At 45.9% G+C, this 27,560-nt stretch overlaps 1 protein-coding gene and 1 long non-coding RNA gene across 2 annotated transcripts in view; one reads left to right on the forward strand and one right to left on the reverse strand.

Annotated features, from left to right (window-relative positions):
- Positions 1-9,023: 9,023 nt before the first annotated feature.
- The window catches only part of LOC148903514 (uncharacterized), a 29,349-nt gene continuing 10,812 nt past the window's right edge, over positions 9,024-27,560 (forward strand). The window contains exons 1-2 of the long non-coding RNA XR_016115966.1: positions 9,024-9,907; positions 9,979-10,053. This is a non-coding gene — a long non-coding RNA (uncharacterized LOC148903514). The remainder of the gene's footprint in view (positions 9,908-9,978; positions 10,054-27,560) is intronic.
- On the reverse strand, positions 13,263-24,538 carry LOC148903515 (uncharacterized). The gene has a single exon (XM_089004132.1). The coding sequence runs from the start codon at positions 18,196-18,198 to the stop codon at positions 16,174-16,176; it is 2,025 nt and encodes a 674-aa protein (XP_088860258.1). The 5' UTR covers positions 18,199-24,538; the 3' UTR covers positions 13,263-16,173.

The following is a 27,560-nucleotide window of genomic DNA, read 5'->3' on the forward strand; positions in this document are numbered from 1 at the left end:
TTGCAACGGATAATGTATCGGATTTCTTTGAAGGCACAATTTCCCCCTCTGGTGAATGAATCAATTAACACCAAACAGTATTTATAAGAATTACTTGTGCTTAGTTCAATGAAATCCATGTGGACCACTTTAAAGGGGTGTGAGCCCTGTGGAAATGTTCCTCTTTTTGGTCGCATGTTACCTTGTGGATTGTGTTTACAGCAAATCAAACAACTCCGACAAAAGTTTTTTGCATACGAATTGAAACCTCTGCTTAAATGGAATACTATCCCTGCTATAAACACCATGCCCGCTGTTGATACATGTGAACTACCATGGCTCAATCGAGCCACCATAGGGAACATGTTTCTCGGTAAACATGGTTCGTTGTCTATTTTATACAGCTCATCAACGAGCTTAGCACCATCGGCAAGCCACAAATCTTTTTCGGATTTTGTAGCTAAATATTGGAACAAAGCTATTGATACAGTCTTGTTCTCATCTTCAGTCTGTGATACATGAAGACATTTCTTGTGAGAAAAAAATTGGTGTAACGACTGAGTGTCCCCAGTAGGGGACGTGTGTTCCAATCTATTCTCATCCTGACCCACATCTGGTATACATAAAGCAGTAAGGGGGGGGGGGGGTGAGTGAATGTGGGGGAAAAAAAGAGGGCAGCCTTCTCGGGGAAGTGGTGGAGTGGACCCCGCGCGAAGATCCTCCCCACCCCTTTGACCTCTGACTCCCAAGCTCAAATTCCCCATTCCACAGCTCGCCCCGCCTACTGCATCGGTTAATTCTCTGTCTCAGCAATGGCGATTTTAAGAACATGAGCTCCTTTGTCCTTCTAAGGCAGGAGGTACTTCTTCAGCGGCCATCTTTGAAGACATAGCTTTTTCATTCTTTCTAATCTGCTTGAATTGCTCAACATATATGGAATCCTCATCATGTCAGAAAATAATACAGTTGGGGTGTCAGAAAAACACACTGAAAGCGTCCTTTCAGTATGTTTTTACATGTTTCCCATTTTTTATGTTATTATGTTGAATTTCCTACTCCGGTGGATTTTTTATAATGTCCGGATGTTGTCACAAACCAATCTTCGTTGTGTTGTCACCTCCTCATACGTCATATTTGTTCCCGTCGATGTTTTCCCAGAATAACACCCTTTCACCCGATTCCAATGATGTCCCAAGCATCTCCTGAGAACCTTCAGCGTTTCTTGTCCATTCAACTGATAAGAAGCACACAATTCCTCAAAATTCTCAGTCCAACTTTCCGCATTCTCAACAAAAATCACCTAATCCTTTGCATGCTTCAGGGACATCACTGTCGCACCAAGATGGTTTAGTCCTGTATGCTTGAAGAATTAGCCAATTGAACAAGTGGAAAAGCTTCACAATCACTTTCATTATTCATTTTAATTTCATTCAATTCTTCAAGCGGATACAACAGACATTTGGAGTCATCACAGGGGGGGGGGGGGCACCCGCCCCACAGGGGTTGAACAGTAGAAGGAGGAGGAAGAGGAGGAGGGGGGGTGGTCTGAGGCGCTCGCCTAGGGACAGCCCACAGCCCCTCCTCATGGTCTCCTATGGGGGTGTTCTGCAGTTTGGATCAATGACTGCATCCGATCTGCCATCTTTTTTAATTCGTTTCACTTCCAATTCCTGCTCTCTGATTCGCGCTTGTATAAGTCATCTATCACAAGCTAAAATCTCATCACGGATCTTTTGGAGAGATCTGCCAACCGCAGAGGCCTCTTCAACTGAAACATAATCTCGTTCAATGGCTGAACTTGCAAAGCACCAGAATATTCACCATGTTCCATCCATCAGACATTTAAACAGCTTCTTCCCCCAAGCCATTAACTCTTTGAACTCTTTCAACAGTAGCCAAAATGGAACTGTATAGTGCCACTTAGCAGTTTTTTTGTTTTGTTTTTTTTTTGACAACGATACTAGTGCAGCGTGTTCTACCGGAAACAAATTCCTTGTGTGTTCTACATACTTGGCAATAAAGATGATTCTGATTCTGATTCTTGCAATAAAGTTCACTTCCTGGAATTTTTTTGGACATGAATTCGACGTCTCGATGAATTTGAGTCTTTTTAGAAAAAATAGCACCCATTTTCAATTTTCCAACAAACAAATTCCTTCAGTGACTATCACTCAGAAAAGAGGCACACCCCGTGATGTTGATTCAAACCCAAGAACAAAGGGCGTGATTCGCGCCAATCCTCAGTCACGATGCGCGTTCACGCACACACAAGGAATGCACTTACGCATGCACACACACACACACACTAACGCAGGGGTGGGCAAACTTTTTGACTCGCGGGCCGCATTGGGTTCTAAAATTTGACAGAGGGGCCGGGCCAGGAGCATTTGGAGGGAGTGTTTGGGCCGGAAATACTCTGAACAAGTTATGTCCATAATTTATAAAATCACTTCAAATGACTTCGACTGAGCGTATTTTACAAAGATGTGGAATCTTTGTAAAATACGCTCAGCATATAGCTATAGTTTACGTTTTAAGACTTGCGCTGAATATTCATGAAGTCTTGTTTTCGAGTTGATGACGATCCCCATGTGACGTCACGTTTGGACCGCCCCTGACCGAGAAAGCGACATACAATGCATTTTGAGTACTTTGTTTGGTCTGAAAACTTCGTGTTGATCCGTGTTGATGGTGAAATTCGAAAGAAAACACATAAAGAACGCGATGGTGAATCGTTGTGTTGCACCAAGACAACTATTTGATATTCGCTGACACAAATTCCCAGCTGACAAATCAGCCCATTTCCAACGGAGCTTGGGCGCAATCTTCTGCATTTTCTGGGTGCTACATTGCTGTCATTGACGGCTCGAATTGATATGGGAGGACTCCTTGAATCAATTGCAAACATTTATGCTTTCCTCTTTAGAACTATTTGAATCATATTCATAACTGGATGAGTAACAAGAAAACATCTTCTCCGAATCTGAAGCCATTGTTTTGATTCTCGATCAAAGGCAAGACGTCTTGGCGTGACGTCACGAACAGGGGGGTGGGACCTTCTGAAACTGACCATTTCCGGATTCATTTGAAGTCATTTTTATTTTTGTTTTTCATTTAACTAAAAATATCAGCCTGCCTGATTTGGGTATTTTAGATGCTATAAAACGTTTTTCTGATGTCAGTGGGAAACAAAAACAAAAAATGGTGCCGGTTGTCCTTTAAATGTAGTGTGTACAAACCTCATAGCACAGTAAGAACACTACAACCGAATTTATTAACTGTCTTTCAAATGTGAAAAATATCCCTGATCAGTTAATAAATTTGTCTCAAGGAATATGGCGTTTACATACTATTTCGCAGATACTTGGAGGAGGAAATGGAAATAGATTAAAATAACATGCACTGTGATTTATCAAGATTATGTCTGTTTTTAATAAGTTTCTATCGAAGGGGCAAAGTTAAAGAAATCAACATTTATTGAAAAATTGAATCCCTTTCAAAATTCAAAACATATTATTACACAACGAAATTTCAAGCTCAATAATACCTACTTGTGTTAAATTCCGCCAAATCATCGATGGTTTGTCCTGACCGAGCGCTCAACAAACTCCTCACTGACGCCCTCGCCTACACGCACAAACAAAACACGTGTACCGTCGCCGAGCACACAAACATAGGCTACCTGCAGTTGAAATTTGCATACTCGGCACGGCAGCCAATCAGAAGCCTGCTTCTTTCTTCCGGACTTTCGCAAGCGTTATAAAGTCGTGCAATTGCATGTCATTTTCCAAAATAGATGCACAGAACCTCAGACCAGAAGAAAGATTCAAAAGAAGCTAACAACATATGTGACGCTAAAAAAAACGTAAATTTACATTAAACCGTGACTGTAAAGTGTACGTGAGACTTATGAAAGGGGCTTAGTGGCTCGTAGGAAGGAATGCAAATGTTGTATTGTGCACCGCAATGACAACAGACTACTGCAGCAAAAGCTACAGCCTTGCACATTTACCGTAAATTACGCAAGGTAGCATTTGTAGTAGGTGCATTCTTGTTTTAAAGAAAAAAACTTTATACTTTGTTACAATGTTTTTTTAATGTGATTAGTTGTGGCTTTGTGCTTCAAAAAATGGGACAGGCAACTTTTCAGTATCTGCCCTGTTGTTCGCTAACTTTTTGTCATGAGTTTTAGACACTGTTTGAACTATAATTTGGGCAAGTTCGGCGGGCCGGATTAAAAAGCCTAACGGGCCGTATGTGGCCCGCGGGCCGTAGTTTGCCCATGCCTGCACTAACGGCTCAAATGACTTCGCCCCCACCTTGCATTAATGCATTAATTTTTCAGATAACCCAGTACTTTAGCAGCTGCACTTTAAAATAACATATAACGTTTGCATCAGAATTAAAAACCTTTTGGTTTTTTCAACCGGAAGCAGCCCTCACACAAACTGAGTTCCAGATTATCACCACCTTGTGATCGATTCCTTTCGCTGGAAAACTTCCGAATTATAAGTCGGCGTGTGGAACAAAAACCAGACGTCTAGTCCATAAAAGCCCTAGAATGTCGCGTACACAAGTCCTTTTGTGCACCACCGGTCCCGTCTTCTTATTGGGCTCACCTTAGTCCAAAGAAAACCGTGTTACACCGGTATGTACATGGGTTAAATGAATAAGATACCTCTGGCCAGGAGGAGTCTCACAATACATTCAAATAATGGCTGCTAGGTAGCGTGTTACTCACCTCGTGAACTTTTGAACACTGCCGTGTAGTTTTCCAGCCAGAACGTCAGGAGCCCCACAGCCACCAGAAAGAAGTGATATTCTTCCCGTCTCTTGTGAGGACTCACAAGCAGGCTCCAGCGAAGAGCGAAAAAAAACTTCGTTTCTTCCGTAGGGTGGCGCCAGCCAAGGAGCAGGTTCGCCGCGCGTCCCCACGCGTCGTCTCCCGTTGAATTTTAAAACGGGCCGAACCACCGGGAGCTTCTCAAGCTTTCCCGTCTCTCGTTAACCGGGGCGCACAGGTGGAACTCTTCAAACGCGAATGGCTGGTGTGACTGGGCACGGATTTCAGCGCCAATTAATGTTCGGTTTAAATTCTTGTTTCTTTCCTGGTTCGGTGTTCAAAGAAGTTCAGTGATAAAAATATCAGTAACGACGATAGATGGTGAACAAAAAACTACTTTATTCTAGTGAGACAGAAAAAGCACTTCTCATCTAGGTAGGAGCGAAGACATGAGCACACGGACAAAGATAGGAACAAAGAGAGCGAGCTCCCGCTCTGACAAGTTTTTGAATGTCCACAGCAGCGATCTGTTGTCCAATCAGCTACGGACAACTCAGTGTTGGAAGGGTCTTAGATTGAAGTTGGAGCCGTTGCTTCTTTGCAACGACCATTGAACTAATAAGATTGATAATGCTATTAGACTGAAATTAAACGTGCAATAATCACAATGTGTACTAAGCTAAACATGAAATAACATAATATGTTTACTAATGTGCATAAAACACTCTATCACTATTAAGTTCGTAAGCCAACGTATCACTGTATCTTGTGTATTTCGGAGCACCTTCTCTGTGGGCTTTCTGCTCTTTGTCACTGACCATCATGTCTTCTCAGTGTCCAAGGATAGATTGTACAGACTCCTGCAACAAAACCAGACCTGGCACCATGCTCATGCATCCTGCCGGAAACCTCAACAGCGAACTGGCAAGTGTGAGGAACCATCCGGAGAACTCCCGTGTCATGAGGCTGATTGTTGACCAGGGAACAACAAGCCTGGCTTGGCCTCAAGCTCCAATCATGGAAGCGGTTAGACGGAAGTAGCGCTTCATTCTGGTTCTGGCAAAAGGGAAGGCCGTGTCACGTTTTGCTAGGTGGTGATGGCAGATGTGGATCCCAAAAAGCAGGCAGGAGGGAGGAACAGGTTGTATTTGAGAAATTGTATTAAAATAAAGTCAACTGAAACAAAATCTAAAATATCAAAATCTTTCAAACAGAAAAATAGAAAGTATCAAAATAAAGACCAAGAGTACAAGTCTGCCAAGATGAAACAAACACATGCAAACATGAATATAACATACATCAACATGTACAATGCATACAACAAACAATGACCAGACACCGGATGTTTGTGCCGGGAGTCATTTTAAGTGTCTCTGATTGAAACGACCAGCACCTGCGAGGCAGCAGACAGGCTGACAGCGCTACCCGGTGGTCGCCAATCCAAACATGGCAGTCCGCCAAGGCTCGGAACGACCAGCACCTGTGCAGGTGCAGGTGGGGCCGACAGCGGCGGCCTGATGGGAACGGGACTCAGCCTGGGGTGGATGAAGCGCGGCATGGATCGTCGTGGACGTGTGTGCGACCCTTCTCGCACAATCACATGACGACGCATGGCTCAACGCGGATGTCGAACTGCCAGGCGTAGAGTGGCACCCCGGACGGCCGTATGGGACCAGGTCTCGGCCGGACGCCAACGTGGGCGTGAACTGCCCGGCACCGGGGAAACGAGACCAGTCCTGAGCCGCTCCGGGATCCAGCGGTGAGTGGGGTCTCGGACTGACGACGCGGACGTTGCACGGCTCGTCGTGGATGCGACTCAATTCCACATGCACGACGCCAGCGTGGCTGGACGTGGGCGTGCACTGCCAGACACCCAGTGTCACCTTGGACGGGCACCTGGAAGGAGGTCTCGGCCGGACGTTGACGTGGACGTTACGGCTCGTTGAGTGACACAATTCAAACACCGCTACCCATTGGTCGCCAATCCCAACGTGGCAGTCCGCCAAGGCTCGGGACGACCAGCACCTGTGCAGGTGCAGGTGGGGCCGACAGCACCACCCGTTCGTCGCCAACAAGATCATGACAGTACCCCTCCTTCAAGGGACGGCTTCCAGAAGTCCCAACAGTCTCCCAAAAGGTCCAACTCGCCAGGAAACGATGGTGGAGACGGCAACCATTGCCTCTCCAGCATATGATGGGCGGCGGCATGATGGGAATGGGACTCAGCCTGGGGTGGATGAAGCGCGGCACGGATCGTCGTGGACGTGTGTACGACCCTTCTCGCCCAATCACGTGAAGACGCATGGCGCAACGTGGACATTGCACTGCCAGGCGCAGAGTGGCACCCCGGTCTGCCGTATGGGAACGGGTCTCGACCGGACGTTGGCGTTGACATTACGGCTCGTCGAGTGACTCAATTCAAACTCGACGCGGCGTGGGCTAACGTGCACGCGAACTGCCCGGCACAGGGGAAACGAGACCAGTCCCTAACAGCTCCGGGATCCAGCCATGAGTGGGGTCTCGGACTGACGACGCGGACGTTGCACGGCTCGTCGTGGATGCGACTCAATTCCACATGGACGACGACAGCATGGCTGGACGTGGGCGTGCACTGCCAGACACCCAGTGTCACCCTGGACGGCCAACTGGAAGGAGGTCTCGGCCGAACGTTGACGTGGAAGTTACGGCTCGTCGAGTGACGCAATTCAAACTCGACGAGGCGTGGGCTAACGTGGACGTTGCACTGCCAGGCACAGGGTGGAAATGAGACCTGCGGGATCCAATGGTTGGTCGGGTCATTCTGTCACGTTGGTCGGGTCATTCTGTCACGCTTTGCAAGGTGGTTATGGCGGTTGTGGATCCCAAAAAGCAGGCAGGAGGGAGCAGGAGGTTGTGTTTGACTAATTGTATTAAAATAAAGTCAACAGGAACAAAATCTAAAACGTTAAAATCATTTGAACAGAAAAATACAAAGTGTCAAAAGAAAACCAATTTTAAAAGTCCGCCAAGGTGAAATGAACACATGCACAGCATACAATTGCATACAATGCATACACAATGCACAATGCATAAAATTGCATAAAACTGCATTCAACAAACATCAAACAATGACCCGACAGCGAATGGTCGTGCTGGGAGTCCTTTTGAGTGTCACTGATTGTAACGACCAGAACCTGCGGGACAGCAGGCAGGGCTGACAACGCTACCCATTGGTCGCCAATCCCAAAGTGGCAGTCCGCCAAGGCTCGGGACAACCAGTACCTGTGCAGGTCCAGGTGGGGCTGACAGCGCCACCCGTTGGTCACCAACCAGATCATGACAGGCCGGACAACAACATTAGCAATGCCTCCTGTGTCGCGGCCAACTTGAATCACTCGGCACAATGGAAGGACCAGAACTGTGACCAGAACTGTGACTCCCAGCACCCCTTACAATGGTAAGTGGATGTCTGTATTTGGTTCGGAAAGGAGAATATTCCTTCAGGTCATTGCATAACAGCAGTCGGTAGGAACGAGGGGCGGTATCTCTCCTTCTTGCAGCGGGGGTGTGACAGTCTCTGGCCAGCCCTGGACAGGACTGGCCCTCTTGACCAGGCGCTTCAGCCTTTTTCTGTGCCGGGTGGTGACGCTGCCTGACTAGCAGACCATTCCATCATGGATGGATGAAGCGACCGCAGAGTTTTAGAAAGTCTTCAGGAGTGAAGTCAGGATTCAAGAGGGAGATAATAGTCCACAGGTATTCATTAGCTGGCTGGCTAGCTATTAGCTGTCTAGCTGGCTGGCTGTAAGCGGTCTGACTGGCTAGCTGTTGGCTATCTGGCTACCTATTGACTATTTATTTGCTATCCATTAGCTATCTATATAGCTATTAGCTACTGTCTGCATTGCTGTGAGGTAGGCATATAGACTCGCAGTCACACGATTCAGAAAGTACTTATGAGGATGTGCGAAAAAATATATATGTTTGGCTATCTGGCTGGCTCGCTATTACTGTAGCTATCTAGCTGGCTGGATGTTAGCTGGCTAGCTGTTGGCTATCAGGCTATCTATATGCTATTTATTAGCTATCCATTAGCTAGCTTGATAGCTATTCGCTGTCGAGCTGGCTGGCTCTAAGCTGTCTAGCTGTTGGCTATTTGGCTATCTATTTGCTATTTATTTGCTATCCATTAGCTAACTAGCTACCTATCAGATACTTTCTGCATTGCTGCGAGGCAGGCATATAGACTAGTAGTCACACTATTCAGAAAGTACTTATGAGGATGTGCAAAAAAAGATATTTTTGGCTATCTGGCTGGCTAGCTATTACTGTAGCTATCTAACTGGCTAGCTATTAGCTGTCTAGCTGGCTGGATGTTCGCTGGCTAGCTGTTGGCTATCTGGCTGTCTGTAAGCTATTTATTATCTATCCATTAGCTAGCTGGCTAGCTATTAGTTGCCGAGCTAGCTGGCTGTAAGCTGTACAGCTGTTGGCTATCTGGCTATCTGGCTATCTATTCGCTATTTATTTGCTATACATTAGCTAGCTAGCTACCTATTCGCTACTGTCTGCATTGCTGCGAGGCAGGCATATTGGATTGGATTTGCCTTTATTTGTCTCACAGTGGAGAAATTTCACAGCAGCAAAGTGATGAAAGGAATGAAAGTAGAAACACAAAATATATGAGCTGCTGGAAAGGCAGCCACTCTCGCGGTACCCTCTTGAAGTCAAAAGAACAAAAAAAAAACTGAAAAACTAACAAATATGTTAGCTATTATCTGTCTTGCTGGCTGACTGGCTAGCTGTTGGCCATCTGTCTATCTCTGCTGTTTATTTGCTATCCAGTAGCTAGCTAGCTAGCTTTCTCTCTATTTGAGTTACTTACCGGTTGAGTGAACGCTGGCACTTGTGGCTGCTGCTGCTCACCCACAGAAAAACTTTATCCTGTGACTGTAAAGTGACCTTGAGAGTTTTGAAAGGTACTTATAAATGAAATATATTATTATTATCATTATCTGTTGATTTGTTTGTTTGTTTGTTTGTTTAATTGTTTATTTGTTTGAATGAATGAAGTGGTTCATCCTGTGGCAAAACTTGGTCAGGCTAACAACTGTGCAGAAGAACGACTCCTCTGCGGTCCTCAATCAGAGTGCAGTCCTCGAGCAGGTAAACATCACTTGAAGTGTAAATCAAATGTCTTGGTCAGATCTCCTAAATGTCAACTTTGTGTGTTTAAGTTCCATCGAAGTCTGCAGTCCAACCGAAAAAGCCGAAAACTCGAGCTGGGCTGGAAGATGCGACAGCAGAACAAGGTCCGGAATAAACCATTTAAAAGTATTACTGGAACATGCCATTAGTGTAGCATTATAGACTAATGCCACTGATTCGTGGATTACATTGCTAGACCTTCAGTCGTGCTACGTCTGAATCACTCCGTAGCTGCGAGTGCGGTGTGATATTACTACACGTCCACAAGAGGCCAGTTGGCCAGTAAAGAATTTGTGACTTGAAGGAACTGAAGAAATAGTCATACCTCAGCTTATGAACTTAATTGGTTCCCAGAAAGTGTGTGTGAGGCGAAAAGTGTCTTCCAAACATTAATTTCTATGGCACAGTCATACAGTCAGTGAGGTGGCAGGGATTGCGCGCGGTCTTTACTGAATGCATCCCGCACGTCGTGGTAACATCGCGGCACGCCCTCGAGGAAAATCTCCTCGGGCGGGCCGCAGCTGGAGAGGTTGCGCCCTGCTGTGGCTGACCGAAGACAGTGCGCGTAGCAGTGGGGACTCCAGCCATCTATGGTGGGGCCCTCCCATGAGATGGAAGGGGCATGGGTGCTGAGCCAGGAAAGGCCCAGAATGAATGGCGTAAGAGGCACAGAGTTCGGGTTGGACTCCCGGACCGCCAACACCCAGGAAACTGCCTGGTCGGTATGTAGGCTCGTGACAAACGTAACCTTAGCCTCCTTGCTGGCGTATGCGGAGGGTTGTTGGTCGAACACCAACGAGCACTGCAGAATAAATTGGACGCAGCGCCCGGGTTCACCTCCGTAACGTGCTGGGTGTGGTAAGGGGAGATCGCGACTGCTTACCGAGGGGGTGGGGGGCCCCGTCAAAGTCGCAACGCGTGTCTCAACTCCTTCAAAGCGTTGGACCAGCATGGACATCGTACCGCGGATCTCCGCGATATCTTGTGCCAGCTGGCTCAAATGCTTTGCCTGATGAACTAGTGCAGACATAAAGTTGCCTCCATCGGCGGGAACAATAGTGGCCGGTGTATTCTGTCACGTCCGCACGAGGCAAAAAACAAAACAACCTCATCTGACAAAAAGGAGGTGTATCCGAAATACTCGATGGAGGAAGTAAAAGAGTTCAAAATGTTTTATTGAGACACGCAGGGGAACACCAAACAGAACGACAGCACAAAGGGAGAGCGACCAATCTGGCATACGGCAGTGGTGAAACACGAAAAGGAAATACACCAACAAATACAGAGAGAAACTGGGTGACTCTTATAGTCTTAACGCACATCAGTGAATGAGGAACTGGTGTGCAAACCGGAGGAACAGGGAGGGGAGGGGCGCGCACCTGTCGCAATTCAGGCTGTGACAAGCATAGGTACTACAATAAATAAAATACAATCACAAATAGAATACGACAAATAAAATACAGTTATAACTAGGGACAAGAGAAAGAGCTCCACAGAAAATGTGATTCTAAATAGGTGGGTTTTGAGATGGGATTTGAAGGTGGGAAGAGAATGGATGTTACGAATGTTGGGAGGAAGGTAGTTCCAAAGTTTGGGGATAGAGCAGCTGAAAGCCCTGTCCCCCATCGTGCTGGGAAGGCCAGGGGACACACAGAGGTCGAGGGTGGAAGAGGATCTGAGGGAACAAGAGGGAATAGAAATTTGAAGAAGATCAGATAGGTATGGGGGTGCAAGGTTATGGATAGCTTTAAACGGATAAAGACGAATTTAAAAGTTGATTCTATATTTCACTGGGAGCCAGTGGAGCTCTTGGAGGAAAGGGGTGATGTGGAGAAAGGATGAGGTTCTGGTGACGTTCCGGGATGAAGAATTTTGGACGAGTTGAAGTGTGTGGAGAGATTTCTCAGGGACACCAAGGAGAAATGAATTGCAATAGTAAATTCGTGAGGTGACAAGACGATGAACGAGGATAGAAGTGGTGTGAGGGGTGAGAGACGGGGGAAGATGATTGATATTGCCTCGGTGGAAGTACACAGATCGAGTTAAGTTATTTATCTGGGAGTGGAAAGATAATGTGCTGTCAAGGATGACACCTAGGCTTTTGACCTGATGGGAGGGAGAAACGGTCTAATTGTCAATAGTTAGAGAGAAACTATTAGCTTTGCTCAAGGTGGATTTGGTACCAACGAGGATAATTTCAGTTTTTTTTCGCTGTTAAGTTTGAGGAAGTTATGGGTAAACCCGGATTTAATTTCAGAGAGGCAGTGTAAGGGAGGGGGAAAGGGAAGAAGGGAGAGGGAGAGAGGCGTCCGTTTTGCTGGAGAGAGCTGGCTGTCCGCAAAGCAATGAAATTGTTTACCAAATATATGGAGAATATTGCCAAGGGGAAGAAGTTATGTGATAAAGAGAAGAGGTCCCGGGACAGAGCCTTGGGGCACACCAGAAGATACAGGAGAGGACTGTGAAGGAGTCAATTTGGATGAACTGAGATCGGCCACAGAGATAAGAGTGGAATCAGTGTTAGGACGTGTCGGTGATCCCTATGGAGGAAAGTCTGTCAAGGAGGATTGGATGAGAAATGGTGTCAAAAGCTTCAGTGAGGTCAAGAAGGACGAGGATGGAGAGTAAACCGGCGTCAGCTGCCTAAAGAAGATCATTCGTGACTTTTAAGAGAGCTGATACTGTACTATGGTGGGGGCGAAAACCAGATTGGAATGGTTCGTAGAGCTCATTCTGGGAGAGGTGAGAGTGTAGCTGAGAGTACACAACTTTTTCTATGATTTTGGAAATTAAAGGAAGGTGAGAAATGGGGCGAAGGTTCTTGAAGTCATTGGGATCAGATCCAGGCTTTTTAAGAATTGGTGTGACAGCCGCTGTTTTAAGGGTGACAGGGACGATTCCTGTGGACAGTGAGGAGTGAATAATGGCTGAAGTGAATGGAAGGAGAAATGGCAAGCAGGATTTGACCAGAACAGCTGAGAGGGGATCTAATTGACAGGGATAATTCTTGCAATTAGTTATGAGGTTCGAGAGGGATAGGGAGATCATAGAGTGTAGAGGGATGAGGGAGATCAAAAGAAGATAAGAGATGAGAGGGGGTAGGAAGGTTCAGGGTGGGGAGGGGTATAGAGGAGCCTAGATGTTGGTTGATTTTGTTGACTTTTTCAGAAAAGAATACAAGGAGAGAATTGCAGGTGTCAGCTACTACGACTGCAAGTCAGCTACAATACTAATAATAATACATTTGATTTCTAAGCGCCTTTCAAAACTCTCAAGGTCGCTTTACAGTCACAGGATATTTTGTGTGCCCTCAACCCGTATGAAAGCTTTCTAGCTAATAGATAGTAAGCTCGCTAGCCAGCTAGATAGATATACTGTATAAGTAATAGATAGCTAGCTCGATAGCTAGACAGCCAGCCAGATAGCTAACAGATAGCAAAAAGATAGCCAGTACATTAAGTACATTAAGGTTGGACTGCGCCGAAGCTAGCAAAAATAGCAAATAATATTGCAATTTGATGATGTTGTCATAAATCCACACATTTGTAGTCAAAATGTGAACAGTTTAATGAGAGTATTTCTTCAGTTTCTTTCAGTCACAAGTTATTTCCTGGCCAACGACATCCTCTGATGGACATGTAGTAAATCACACCACACTAGCAACTGCGGAGTGATTCAGACGTACTACTATTGAAGGCCTAGGAGAGACATACACGGCCCGCCACTGCCACTGCTATTCTGAAATACATTTCTGCAACTCATTGATAATTTGTCCTCTTTTTTTGCATGGGAATGTGCTCTTTCCAAAGAAAACTGCATTTTGAATGTAACAGTGAACAAAATGTCATGAAACACACATATCAGACCTGACACAAAAATCAGCATGAAAGATTACATTTTCATAATAATAATAATAATAATAATAATAATAATAATAATAATAATAATAATAATAATAATAATAATAATAATAATACATTTACAATCGCCTTTCAAAACTCTCAAGGTCACTTTCCAGTCACAGGATCAATTTTTCTGTCGGTGAGCAGCGGCAGCCACATGCGCAGCATATGGGCTCACTAGTTTCACCCATAGTTGCTAATATGTACATGGAAGAGATGGAGAAACAGGCCCTCATATCCTTCCCGGGGACAAAACCTAGACACTGGTTTAGATACGTTTTGTTTTAAACGTTGAAGAATGATGTTATATTATAACATAGGATTTAACTAAACACAAAGAAAAATGTATTTTATAATCGTTCATATTTATATTTACTCAGTGTGAAACCTGGGCCTGTTTGGACGAACAGAAAGCTGATATCCTGGTATCCTGATATGAAAGACACACAAAAAGCTCTTCCTCCACAGCTCTCAGTCTTTCTCTGTCTTTTGTTTTTACTGCAGTCAGGCTTGAAAAGCTCACCTCACACAGATATATTGTGGAAAATGGGAGCAGTGTCAAAATAGCTTTGTTAGCCAGCATGGATAACTCTTTGGCAGCTGCCAACTAAAAACTGTGTAAAAAACAGTGTGTAATGATCCCGTCTGGGTTTATTTCCCTCACTCTGCTTACAAAGCCTTTGGTGCGCCCGACCAGGGCTGCAGCTCCATCAGTGCACACACTCACGCAGTAATCCAATTTTTCCAGATATTCTGATGTGACGGAAAAATTTCCTCCCTGTTGTTTTTTCTGGCAAAGCCTTGCAAAATAGAAAGTTTTCTCTGATTGCATCTCCATCCACAAAACGCACATTGTCCAGGAGTTGAGCATGTCCACTTAAATCAGTAGACTCATCAAGTTGCAAGGCATATTTATTACTGATACAGCTATTGCTATTTCTTTAGCTGCTTCGGGTCCAAGCATCTCATTTACAATGGCTTTGCAGGCCGTGAGTATCAATTGCTCTGCCACAGTGTGGGACTTTTTTGATTTAGCCACAAGTTCAGCGACGTGGTAGCTAGCTTTAAGGGCTCGTTTACTTTTGTGGTTTTTCTCATGAATATTGCCTGTTTCCCCGTTTGTTCACGCAGGCGAACAAAGTATTCTACATTTTTATTTTGGACTGAGGGGTGTTTCGTTTGGAGATGGCGTTTAAGCTTACTTGGTACCATAGCGCTGTTGGAGAGCTTTGTGGTGAAAAGCACAATGGAGTCAGTGCCGCTGTATCTCCGGTAAAAGTAAATCCAAATGAAACATAGCTTTCGTTGTATTGCCTCACGGCAGAAACTTTGCTCGACTTCATTGTCTTTGCTTTTTTTGACCTCCATCTATACTAGGGCTTTCATTTGGGTCCGGGTTATGTCCAGGTTCTGAGTCATCATTTTTCCTCTTCAAAAACCTCTCCATCACTTTCACCGTCGTCCCGCTAGCCACAATCTGCACTTGCCGCGCTATCCATGTGTCATTAATTCGCTTGTCTCAAAGCGAATTAGTGACGCACAACTACCCGCTGTTGCCAACTGCTGGTATGGATGAGTACTACATGATTACTCTGCCAGGCGCTAGACTGGACAGGCACATAAATCGGATAATTTCCCGCGGCAAACCTGACAATATCTCGCGGCACAGTGGTGTGCCGCGGCACACTGGTTGAAAAACACTGTTCTAGAGGGTCTATACAGGTAACATCCGACTTAAGACCAGCTCGACTTACGACCACTCGTACTAACAACCACAACCTCCATTTTAAAAATTTTAAATCTACGCCTGGCACCGCAACGAGCTAGCAGGCCGGCAATGTGTTCGACAAATTTGGCCAGCCAGCCAGCATCTCACTCTCACACAGCAATCGACCGTGTGATGGCACCAGAGGGGGGAGTTTACCAGTCCCCATCTCTATTGAACATTATGAATGGATTTCAACTTACAACCGTTTTGACTTACGACCATTTGGGCAGAACGGAACTCGGCAGTAAGTCGGATGTTACCGGTACACTGTATATATCCCGACTGTCCAGAGGTGGCGTTGCCAGAACTCTTTTCTGCTTTCATAGCAGTCATATTTTAGACATCTCATTGCAAACGGAGCTGATTATCTTGCCATAAAACGATGCTTGAAAGTTTCCTCTGGGGATATTTTTTCGACATCCACAAGATGCTGAGCCTTCTGGTGTGAAAGACATGCAGCTAGTTTTCCATATCCATGTGAATGGTTTGGAGGTTAAACAAAAAAGAATCAAAGCAAATTTTAGCAAAAGCCAGACAAGCTAGGTGAGAAAATGTTATTGGTGGTTCAGACTGAAAAGTGTGAAGGGTCTTATGAGGGCTTTTCCCACTGACGAGAAGAACCTCCTGGTTGTGCTCTGCCCAGCTCGGTCGTGCCAGTTGTTGAGCGTGTTGGTCAGGTGTGTCAACACGGCTTCGTCAAAGCACGGCTCGTCATACCTGAACGCTACTAGCAACTTCTCCTTTGAGCCAAACTGTCTGAAAATGTATTTGATGACGGCCTGGACGAATCTGCTGTAGCTCACCATGTCCTCGGCCGCCAGCGACGCCAAGTTGACTTGGAGGATTTTTCTGGAGAGACGGCGAATGATCAGAAGCATATCGTCTGGCTGCAGAGACTTGCGGACCTTCTTTGGGAAATACTTGACCATTGTGATGATCAGCATGCTAACAAAGTTCCTGGTCACCTCTCGTAGAAAAGACTCACTGATAAAGGCCTCCGCCTGGTCGTGGTCTCCTTGGGTGGACGCAGACGCCGAAGCTTCTGACTCTGCCACCAGAGCCGTCTGAGAACTGAAAGCTTTATTTTCTGAGGTCACGATTGTGGTGACCAGAGTGTCAATGTCTTTTAAGGCACCGCAAACCTCGTCTGCGCTGGCTTTCCTCTTTCCTGGCTCCATCTGCATCCAAAGTAGCACCTGCTGCAAAAATTTCCCGACCGAATCCTCAATGATGTTTTTCATGATCTCTGGTTGCTGGACTATTTGCTTACCGGATCTGTTTGGAGATTGACCGCCTGAAAACTCCTCTGTGAGGCTAGTCTGGTTGGCCTTGATGTAAGTGCAAATTTTATCTCTCAGCTGTGTTGAAAATGTCGTGATATCACCTCTGAGGCTCTCCAGGGTTTCGCTGACTTTTGGTCCTTCCAACGGAAACTTGTCGTACAGGTCCTCCACATCGTTTTGTATTCCTTCAAAGTTGACTGAAGGAAGACTACCGGGCGTTTCCAGGTTGGACACCGGCAGGCATCCCTCACGATTTAATGAGTTGCCACGGGTTGAGTACTGCTTGATCCCCACCAGGAAGTCCGACTCCTTCTGCACATCCGGAGAGGCAACATCTGTGACAAGTTTGGCAAATCGATTTTTGGAAAACTCGAGAAAGCTGCTTTTTCGGAGGACCTCATGTTGGGGCGCGGGCTGTTCTCGAGAGGAAAAAAAGTTTGTCAGGGTCTTCAGGATCAACCTCAGATCAAAATGAGGACAGGCGGAGACGCTGCTCTTTCTGTCTGTGTTGGTGGCGTAATGAAGGTCACTCTTAATCATCGTCACAATATCCGAAGCCGTCCCGTGAAGGTCCGGGGAGATATTTGATCGGGTGCCGACGGGATCGGAGTTTGTGGGGCCTGACCACTTTCGTAGTATTTCAGTCACCGCCTCCGTCGTCTCTCCAATACCAATGTTGGATTTCGGACTGGAAAATGACTTTCGACTCTGAGGCTTCTCATTCTCTGTCACCTGAGTGCTGGCGGTGCGTTGACGCCAGCATGCTCCCAAACACCGGGTGTTGGATTCAACGTGGCCCAGGTAAGACCACAGAGCGCCGCAGGAGAGCCTTACCATCTTGTACAGAACCTCCAGCTTGGTGAAGGTCCCGGGGACGTAGATGACGGGCAACTGTTGCTCAGCATCTGTGTTTGTGGCCAAAGCCAAAGTCCGATTGACCCTCTTGGAGATCTCGTCCGTGAGCAGCGAGTCCAGCTTGTTGGCGTAGTCGCACGGCTGCTGAGGAATGCTGAGTGCCGATGCGAAGGCGGCATTCATGGCGCCGTCCATGACCAGCGTCGTACATTTGGACTTTGTGTCCGTCACCCGCTGCTGGAACATGGGCAGGATCATTTTCAGGGTGTCGGCTGAGAGTTTCTGAGCAATCTCTGTGCACATGTCGGCTAAAATGGCTCCCGTATCTGAGTCAAAGTCTCTGGCTGCAAGCAGGCACCACTGCGCCGAAGAAATGTTGTTAAAATGTTTCATCACAATCGGGAGGACCACCGCTTGCTTGTCTGCACAGCTCGACTCCATTGTCAAACATCAAAGGAGTCCAGATTGCGGTGACAATTCTTCCCGATGAAAAAATGACTATGACAATCTGGTCAAAAAGGGACACAGTTACACCCGATGACAACGGGTCCCTTTGCTAGAAAAATTGCCTTATGATGTCATAATGTTGGCCTTCCTCCTCTCATTGATGATGTAATTTTGCTATCTCTTAACAGTGCCATCTTGAAAGGTAAATAGTTTTTTTCAGTGCTCATTATTCACTTCAAATGAAACCTGACCATGGGTCACTGAAGGCTATTTCCTTGGACAAGTGTGAGTCACTCTTTACTGTCGATCACTTTTCAACCTTTCAATTTAAGAGTGAAAAACTTTTCGGGGCATTTTCACAGATCAGAAGATAATAACGTTGCCCAGAGAAGAGCTGTGGTATTGTATGAGGAAGTCTGGAGTGACGGAAAAGTATGTCAGAGCAGTGCAAGACATGTATCATGACTGTAAGACAGTTGTGAGGTGCGCTGTCGGTATGACTGAGGAATTCAAGGTGGAGGTGGGACTCCACCAGGGATCAGCTCTGAGCCCCTTCTTATATGCTATGGTGATGGACAGGCTGACAGACGATGTTAGACAAGAATTTCCTACGACTGAGAGCTTACACAGACGTACACTAAATGCAGTTATTATACAGTGCAGATACCACTACTTTTTTTCCTTTGACGTGCTCCTGAGTCCGAGCGTGTGTATAAATACATAAATGAACTGTAAACAGTTTGTTATATAATAGTATAATCAAAAACGTTGCTTAAAAACAACATATTGACATTGTATGCTATCCTGTCGTGTAAACGTCACGTTGGCCATTTTGAAGGGATTTCGATTTATGACCGTTTTGTCAGACAACCTGGTCATAACTCGGATGTTATCTTTATTGTTTTACCTATGATGCATTGCATTATTTACATTCTAACATGGCGCAGGGTTGCGATATAGAACGTGAGTAAAACTAAAACACATTCAAAATAGGAAGCAAACCAACATATTTTCGTTTTTTTAAGAAACAATCGAATAAGTCTGCGGAGGGTAGTGACAATTCGTTTCAGCAAACTGATGTTCATGATTCCATTTTGTGGCTAATGGGAATGATCTCACAGCTTTTGCAGCACATTGGAAATCTCAAAGCAAAGAAATTAGCTTAAATCGATGCTACTAAGAAATAGTGTGCTAACTCTTTGTGTTCTCTGTAATACCTTTGATAGTGTTTTTATACAGATCCGTAAACATCATGTTTAGTTTAGTACATAGTATGTTATTTTCATGTTTAGTTTAGTCTATATGGATGTATGTAGCTTATTAGTTAACTAGTTGTGCATGCAGAGTGTAACAACACAGTAACACTGTAAGTGTAGTACAGTGTAACAGTGTGTGGATGCTACAGCTGCGTGTTTGCTTTCAACATTTAGCTTGTAGTCGACGTGCACATTCCACCATGATGTCCCTGATCCACTGGTGAAGAGACACTTTGATCCTCTCCTCTTTCATCTGGAACTGCTTTATGTAACAAAGAGGGTACAGAAAGTGTTTAAGAATGACTGTCTCTCTGTGTCTTTGTGATGTCATGTTATTTGTTATTTAGTTTTTTTTTGTTCTTTTGACTTCAAGACGGCGCCGCGAGAGTGGCTGCCTTTCCAGCAGCTCCTGTGTTTTGCTTTTCTACTTTCATTTTTTTCATAACTTTGCTACTGTGAAATGTAAATTTCGCCACTGCGAGACTAATAAAGGCAAATCCAATCCAACAAGTATCAACTTTCAGTCTAATGTCCTCCCAACCCTTGTCCGTAGCTGATAGGCTCAGTCGAGAAGATGTCATCAACTGCTGTGTGTTAAACTAGTTTGAGGAGTCGGGCTTTGCGCTCTTGGCTTCCCGCTCCGACGAGACATGTTCTTTATTTTGTTCTACTAGAATAAAGTAGTCTTTTCTGTTCACCATCTATCGTCCCCGCTGGTATGTCATCATAAAACTCCGTTGAACTCCGAACCAGAAGAGAAACAGGAATTATACTCCAACATAAATTGGTGCCAGTCACCCGAGCGGAGTACATCACTTCACCATCCTTTTTGTTTGCTTCTGTCCAAAATGGGGAAGTGGAGCACATTCAAACTGACTTTTGGCTGAGAATCCATTTATATATCTGTCAACTTGTTAATAGCTACAGCGATTGGGTGTGCGTGCACCCATTTCGTGACTTCACTTTGCGTGATGGTGTAAGCCTTACGACTGAGAGCTTACACAGACGTACAATGAATGCGGTTATTATACAGTGCAGATACTGTGTCGGCAACATCTCCTGTAGTACTGTACACTATTTTTTTCCTTCGTCGTGCGCCTCAGTCCGAGCGTGTGTATAAATACATAATTGAACTGTAAACAGTTTGGTATATAATAGTATAATCGAAAATGTTGCTGTTGGGTTATTTTTTATCGTTCGCCCTTGGTTCATTGCTTAGACGGGTGTTGATGGAGATCGATGGTTAAATCATCAGGGAGCCAGGACTTGAACAGAAAGTTGATTTAATTTGGAGAGCACGGGCATTGTGGTGCGGACGGAGGAGGGAGCGCATGGAGAGAGAGAGAGACGAACGGGCTGCAGGAGTATTTATGCGGCACATAGTAATGACGCGACAGGATGTGACGTAATAAAATGCGACATCGTGTAAAGGAAGGCAGGATATGACATACGAGGAAGTTCAAAATGTAAACAAAGATTACAGAGCGATGTTTAGAGATGTTTGTATGGCGAATTACCCTAACATCTCCCCCCTGACGAACATTTTTAACATCGGTCGAGGTGAACAGAAAAGAAAATCATAATGGAAACATTCTCAAATCAAAGTCATGTCATTCTCTAGCTACAATAGTCAAATCTTCATGGGATCCTGGATGGTGATCACCAGAATGACGAGTAGGAACAAAATCGTTTGTAGCATTTGTCGCAAGCAGGCCCCAGGGTGTGGTACAGACGAGCTGGTGAATGGGAAAAGATGTGTGATCTTCGGCTCCAGTTGTGCATCGGGAATCTTCTTGACGGTGTGGTGTCCTCGCGAGTCCAGACGAAGCTTGTAGCTGCTAAGACGGCTAGCAGCTCCGCAACCGGTCCATCCCACTTTGGCGTGGCCCACGTCATCTTCTTCAAACCACAGCTCTGTCCTGTGGAGACTAAAAGAAGACTTGTGCCAAGTCACATGTCAAAAGGATGGTATCATTCTGCACATCACTTTCTTGGGGTTTCTTTCCCTATCAAAATCTGTCTCATCGTTTAGGCTCTGTAATGCATTCTCTCACAGAAATGGCAGACATTGTTATTGTTAGATTTTAGTTGGTTAGTGTATGTTAGTTGTTAGTGAGTCTGCATTTCTGGAGGGCACCACTTTCTTGTGGGAATGATATTACAGCTAACATCACTCAACACCAAAAGTGAAAATTTTGGCAATGATGATCTAGGCTATTGCCATTCCCCCCTGTTGAGACATGAAAAGTCTCAATTTGCCAATTGGGAACGTGTTTGCGCGGAACACGATCCCTCTTGGACATTGCACAGATCATCAATACGACCAGTCAGACCCTAGTTCGCTGACGAAGCCTCTTGGATAGGAGGCGAAACGTCCGAAACCTTCAAATTTGTACAGATGACGGCTGAAGAAACCTTCTCATCGATGGACCACTCCTGTACGACTGAGAGCTTACACAGACATCAATTTGCATAACTGCTTTTCAATCATTGGTCAAAAATTTGGAGTCCAAATTTTGGCATGTCTCTCAACACCTGCATGAGAACTAATTCATGTCGCGTGTACCACGGAATGTTTGTACATTGAGCACAGCTTTTTCTGCTGTTACTCCTCTGCTGGCCCCCAGGCAAATCATCTCTGCAAAAATGTGTTTTTGGTGGACATTTGCATGTCACCAAATTGTATGGGTGGAGGACAGTCTTCTACAATTTGCACAAGTTGACATGGTCGTCAACATTATGGCGATCTGTGTAAATGGTCATCTCGTACTCGCCTTTTGTCATTCAGTTGGAGGGCACCAGTTGACAGTCAGATTTGCTCCTACATAGGACATCCATGTGCACAACCCAGCTTCATCTGCGGCCACCCTGGCACGGATTCCGCAGGAGTCTCCTCCCCTTCTGAAGGATCTCCTTCTCCCCATTCTGAAAGAAGCTGGTTAGCGTGGAAGCCCTACACAATATATCTGATTTCGCCTGAATCTCTAGCTGACATCGGTGCCCACTCAACTCATTTGCCAATTTCATTCTTACCGGCGAGAAATTCCTTTAATGTGCACTGCTGTCAATGACTTTAATGTGCACTGCAACCAATTCATAATAATAATGATAATAATTCGCATATAAATCTTAACAGTTTATCTTGCACTTTTTGTCGTAACTACAACTTACTTTTGAACTGACAAATGTCATCACTGTACGCAAAGGCAGCCAGAAGATAAATTAGCATCCGCATGCTGTCTTAATAAACGTTGGATTTCCTCCATTGCATCTCCAACATTGAATACTTTCAATTCAATCAAGCCTAATTGTAACAATTCGTTGCTCGCTAGATGGTTGAGAAATATGTGCAATAAAAACTGTCATGCATTACAATAAATGCCACACATTATGCTTTTGGAAAACAAAACTATTCTCAATATGGACTTTGTCATTGATCCCAAATAATCAGGTGGGTGTGCCAACTCTAGTTCTGCAGGTGCATCCCACCAGCCATTGCGGCCTCTCCTTTGTTGGATGTCCTATGACAACTGAAGCAGAGATTAAACTTTGTTTCCAAAAACACCAAGAATGCAAATTCGGTTCGGATGATACTCCGGATGAAAATCACAGGATGGGTGGATGCAAATTGTGCACCCTACAGTTCACCAATTCATCCTGCAATTGGAACAATTTCTCAACCATCATCCCAGCTCTGTTTGCGAATTGTTACTTTACACATCATCTGCACAAAAAGCGTAATGAAAAAGGTTCAGTCATCAAATTTTGCAACTCCATCTTTTCCTTTTGAAATTATTTTCTCTGCTCAGAAACTAATAAAGGTGCATCCGATCAAATTTAATGTATCGTTTTTATGAGTCAAATCATCTGCTCTTTGATTTCAGGGGATGACAACTGTCAGGTCAAAACCAGTGTAATGATCAGGTCACAATCATTATCTTAATAAATCTATAACTTTCCTTCTATGAAATGTCCAACAATATCAACTGGTGAATCTCTGTAAGGACTTAATCACCAGCAAATTTAGTTACATTTACCTTGCCAATTCCATCCAATTCAAGATAAATGTTCCTGTTATTCAGCCCAATTTACTGACCATTTTATTTACTTTTTCCAATTGAACCGTCGTTTACGAGCCAGCAGGGCCTCCGAATTTTCTCTGGGTCTTTTAAACCCCTCTTTGAAGCTCTGTGCTGACAAAAACCCTTGATAAGAGGCATCGTAAATAACTCTGGCTTGTTTCAAATGGCTTGAACAAGCTGTGTACAGAACATGGTTCAGCTCTGTTTGACAAACTAAACTCATAATTTTATAAAGGCACTCTTTGATTCTGTCATTTTATACAATTTCCATTTCATTTCGCATGTGCCCAAATCAGGATTTCAAAATGATTTGTCTTACATGGAAAAGGGCATGTAGCTTCAAAAGAGTGAATTAATCATAATCATTTATCATTGAATCTAGCACCATCTATCTTGCTGATTTCAGTTCAATTTGAGATAAACATCCTTATTTCCTCAATTGAACCGTGATAGAGGAAAAACTTGAGCAAAAACATACATGATTGTTATTCTAAGGAATGCAATGGTCTCACTGCTTAAACACCATCCCCCAGTTTTTGACACACAGCAGGCCAGATCCCAGCAGTCATAACTAACTCCAAAACGCAAATGGCCAATGTTCAAATCGCTCTTGAGAACAATGTGGCACAATTTCAACGCTGATAATTTTACAAATTCACTGTAGTTCGGCTTATGTCTATTCATTTGTCCGCTGTCTTCATTTATTTGCTCACTCAGTCTAATTAATTATTTAATTCAGTTTTTTGTTTCAAGTAGACGGCATTCGTCAATAAGCTATGGGAAAAGAAACAGTGTTATGTCATTCATGAGGACGTCGAGCGGAGACGAAAGTCTCCTCGCTGCATGGTTGGACAGGTCTCCCGATGAGACAGGACAGCCCACTCCATGGCACCCGGTCGAGTTCTCTTGTGATGACAAGGCCGCCTCGGTTCTGTGGAGAAGAGAGGCCTCGCGGCAGAATCAAATTCGGCAGAAAGAATGTCTTTTATACACATGTTTGTGTATGTTAACGCAGCCCTTTATTAATTTTATTTTCGTTTATTAACTTATTCGCGATTGAATCAATTTGCCCATCTCAGAATGTGGCTGTGAATTCACCCCTTAGCCCTCTCTTACGGGTAGAGAAAAAAGGATGGGGAGGTGGTCTGTCCGCATTCAGCCACCCCCTCTTTTTTTTCTTAGCGAAGTTTAGACAACGCGCGTACATACACAACAATACATAAAACACACAATGCATGCACAAAAAGACGAAAGACAAAACACGAAAAGGGAAGACAAGAACACACACACAAGGACTGCTCCCCCTAACGCCCCCCTCCTCCAGCCGACCACCCTCTGCCCCTTGGACAATGAAACTCCCTAGGAAACCCCGTAGCAATGGCTAGCATTGTTGACCATGTGCTAGTGTTGGTGAATGAATTGAATGAAATGAAAGTACGGTAATCCACAATATCGCGTCAACAAGCAGGTCTCGCCGAGGGAACGGTCCCTCGTCGCTCTTGTGGATACAAGCAGACGACCACCAAAAGCTAAGAGCTTCTGTCTCTTGCCGACAACCATTATAGCTGCAGCTATTTAAAACAAAAAAACGTCCGGAGTGAAATCTCTCAATTCCCCAATTTCACTCACGGCCCTCGCGCACAGTGAATTCCAAAAATTCACCCCTTGTGAATATTATAATTAGAATTATTCTGGTCTTACAGTACGGCAGCCAGGGCGCGGTAAACCAGACATCTCGATAAATATTAGGATCGATTTGTCGCGTATATATTTAATACACCTCCAGGCACGACTCAAATGGGGACCCGCCTTGGCCCGATCATCAGAAATAGAACCCATAGTTTGAACATGGGCTATAATCGGACGATATCTTCCAATAAAGTCGCGTTAGTAGCCTCGATACGTGGATTACGCGCAAAGAAATCCTTCTGGCCACAAAGGATTCCACATTCGTTCACCCAACATAGCAGCATGCTAGCGGCACTCACCCGTGAAACTCAACCGTGTGGTCAGGTCAGAATGAAGAGGCGCTTCCATCACGCACCCCTCAAGCGCTTCGGACCCAACCGGCGCGGGTTTCTTGGCACCAGAATGTTGGGTTATTTTTTATCGTTCGCCCTTGGTTCATTGCTTAGACGGGTGTTGATGGAGATCGATGGTTAAATCATCAGGGAGCCAGGACTTGAACAGAAAGTTGATTTAATTTGGAGAGCACGGGCATTGTGGTGCGGACGGAGGAGGGAGCGCATGGAGAGAGAGAGAGACGAACGGGCTGCAGGAGTATTTATGCGGTACATAGTAATGACGCGACAGGATGTGACGTAATAAAATGCGACATCGTGTAAAGGAAGGCAGGATATGACATACGAGGAAGTTCAAAATGTAAACAAAGATTACAGAGCGATGTTTAGAGATGTTTGTATGGCGAATTACCCTAACAGTTGCTTAAAAACAACAGATTGACATCGTATACTATCCTGTCGTGTAAACGTCACGTTGGCCATTTTGAAGGGATTTCTATTTATGACCGTTTTGTCAGACAGAACCTGGTCAAATGGGGGAGGGACCCGTGAAGCGTGGGCCCAGCTTGGCTGAAGACCCTGCCAGCCGAAGGTCCCTCGTCGACAGCCACACCTCCTGCCCGACCTGGTAGTTGGGTGCCTGTCTCCGATGTCGGTCCGCCATCCGCTGGTTCCGGGATGCGGTGCGTGTCAGGGCGTCTCTGGTCTCCTTCCAGACTCGGTGGGCCCGTCTGAGGTGATGTTCAATAGACGGGACCTCCACCTGGCCCTCCTGTGTGGGAAACAAGGGCGGCTGATAGCCACAGGCGGACATAAAAGGGGACTGACCTGTGACTGCGGAGACCAGGGAGTTGTGGGCGTACTCCACCCAGGGTAGGTGCAGGGCCCACGACGCCAGGTTGTGGAGGCACACGCACCGGAGGGCCGCCTCCAGGTCCTGGTTCTTCCTCTCCGTCTGTCCGTTGGTCTGGGGATGGTATCCAGACTACAGGCTCGCCGACGCCCCTAGGGACCGACAGAAACGTTTCCATACCTTGGACACGAACTGTGGTCCTCGGTCCGACACGATGTCCGGCGGAATCCCGTGGAGACGGACGACGTGGTTAACCAGGAGTTGAGCCGTCTCGATGGCGGACGGCAACCTGGTTAACGGGACTAAGTGGGCCGACTTGGAAAATCGGTCCACAACGGTGAGGACGACCGTCTTGCCACGGGAGGGGGGGGAGGCCTGTCACGAAGTCGACGGAGATGTGGGACCAGGGTCTGGACGGTACCGGTAGCGGCCGGAGGAGTCCTGCCGGGGGCTGATGGGAGGCTTTCCCACAGGCACAGGTCGGGCAGGCCTTCACGAAGAGGGTGATGTCCCTCCGGAACCCCGGCCACCAGAACCGTTGGGCGATGAGTTGGATCCGTCCTGTTGACCCCCGGGTGACAAGCTATCTTGGAGGTGTGCCCCCAGACGAGCACCTCCGTGCAAAGAGGGGGGGGGGACGAACAGGCGATCCTTAGGACAGCCCCTGGGGATGGGGGTCGTCCCCTGGGCTTGCTGTACTTTTCTCTCAACCTCCCACCTCAGGGCACCCAGGATGCGTTGGGCCGGCAGGATGTTGGTGGTGGTCTCCTCCCTTTCTGCCGGCTCATGGATGCGGGATAGGGCATCGGGCTTGGTGTTCTGTGACCCTGGGCAGTAGGTGAGAGAAAAGTTAAACCGGGTGAGGAAGAGTGACCATCGGGCCTGTCTAGAGTTTAGTCTCTTGGCCGACCGGATGGCCGCCAGGTTTTTATGGTCCGTGTAGACGGTGAAGGGGTGTTTCGCTCCCTCAAGCCAGTGTCTCCATTCCTGAAGGGCCAGGACGACCGCCAGCAGTTCCCGGTTGCCGACGTCATAGTTGGCCTCGGCGGGGCTGAGCCGGCGGGAGAAGAAGGCGCATGGGCGTAGCTTCTGGTCCATGGGAGAGCGCTGGGACAGGACGGCCCCTACTCCGGACTCGGATTCG

This window comes from Hippocampus bargibanti, linkage group LG01 (assembly GCF_051943395.1).
Source record: "Hippocampus bargibanti isolate YZ-2025 linkage group LG01, ASM5194339v1, whole genome shotgun sequence".
In the NCBI taxonomy this organism is placed as follows: domain Eukaryota; kingdom Metazoa; phylum Chordata; class Actinopteri; order Syngnathiformes; family Syngnathidae; genus Hippocampus; species Hippocampus bargibanti.

What these genes read in the sequence shown, in the direction of transcription:
- LOC148903515 (XM_089004132.1), bottom strand. Translation starts at nt 18,198, where the DNA reads ATGGAGTCGAGCTGTGCAGACAAGCAAGCGGTGGTCCTCCCGATTGTG.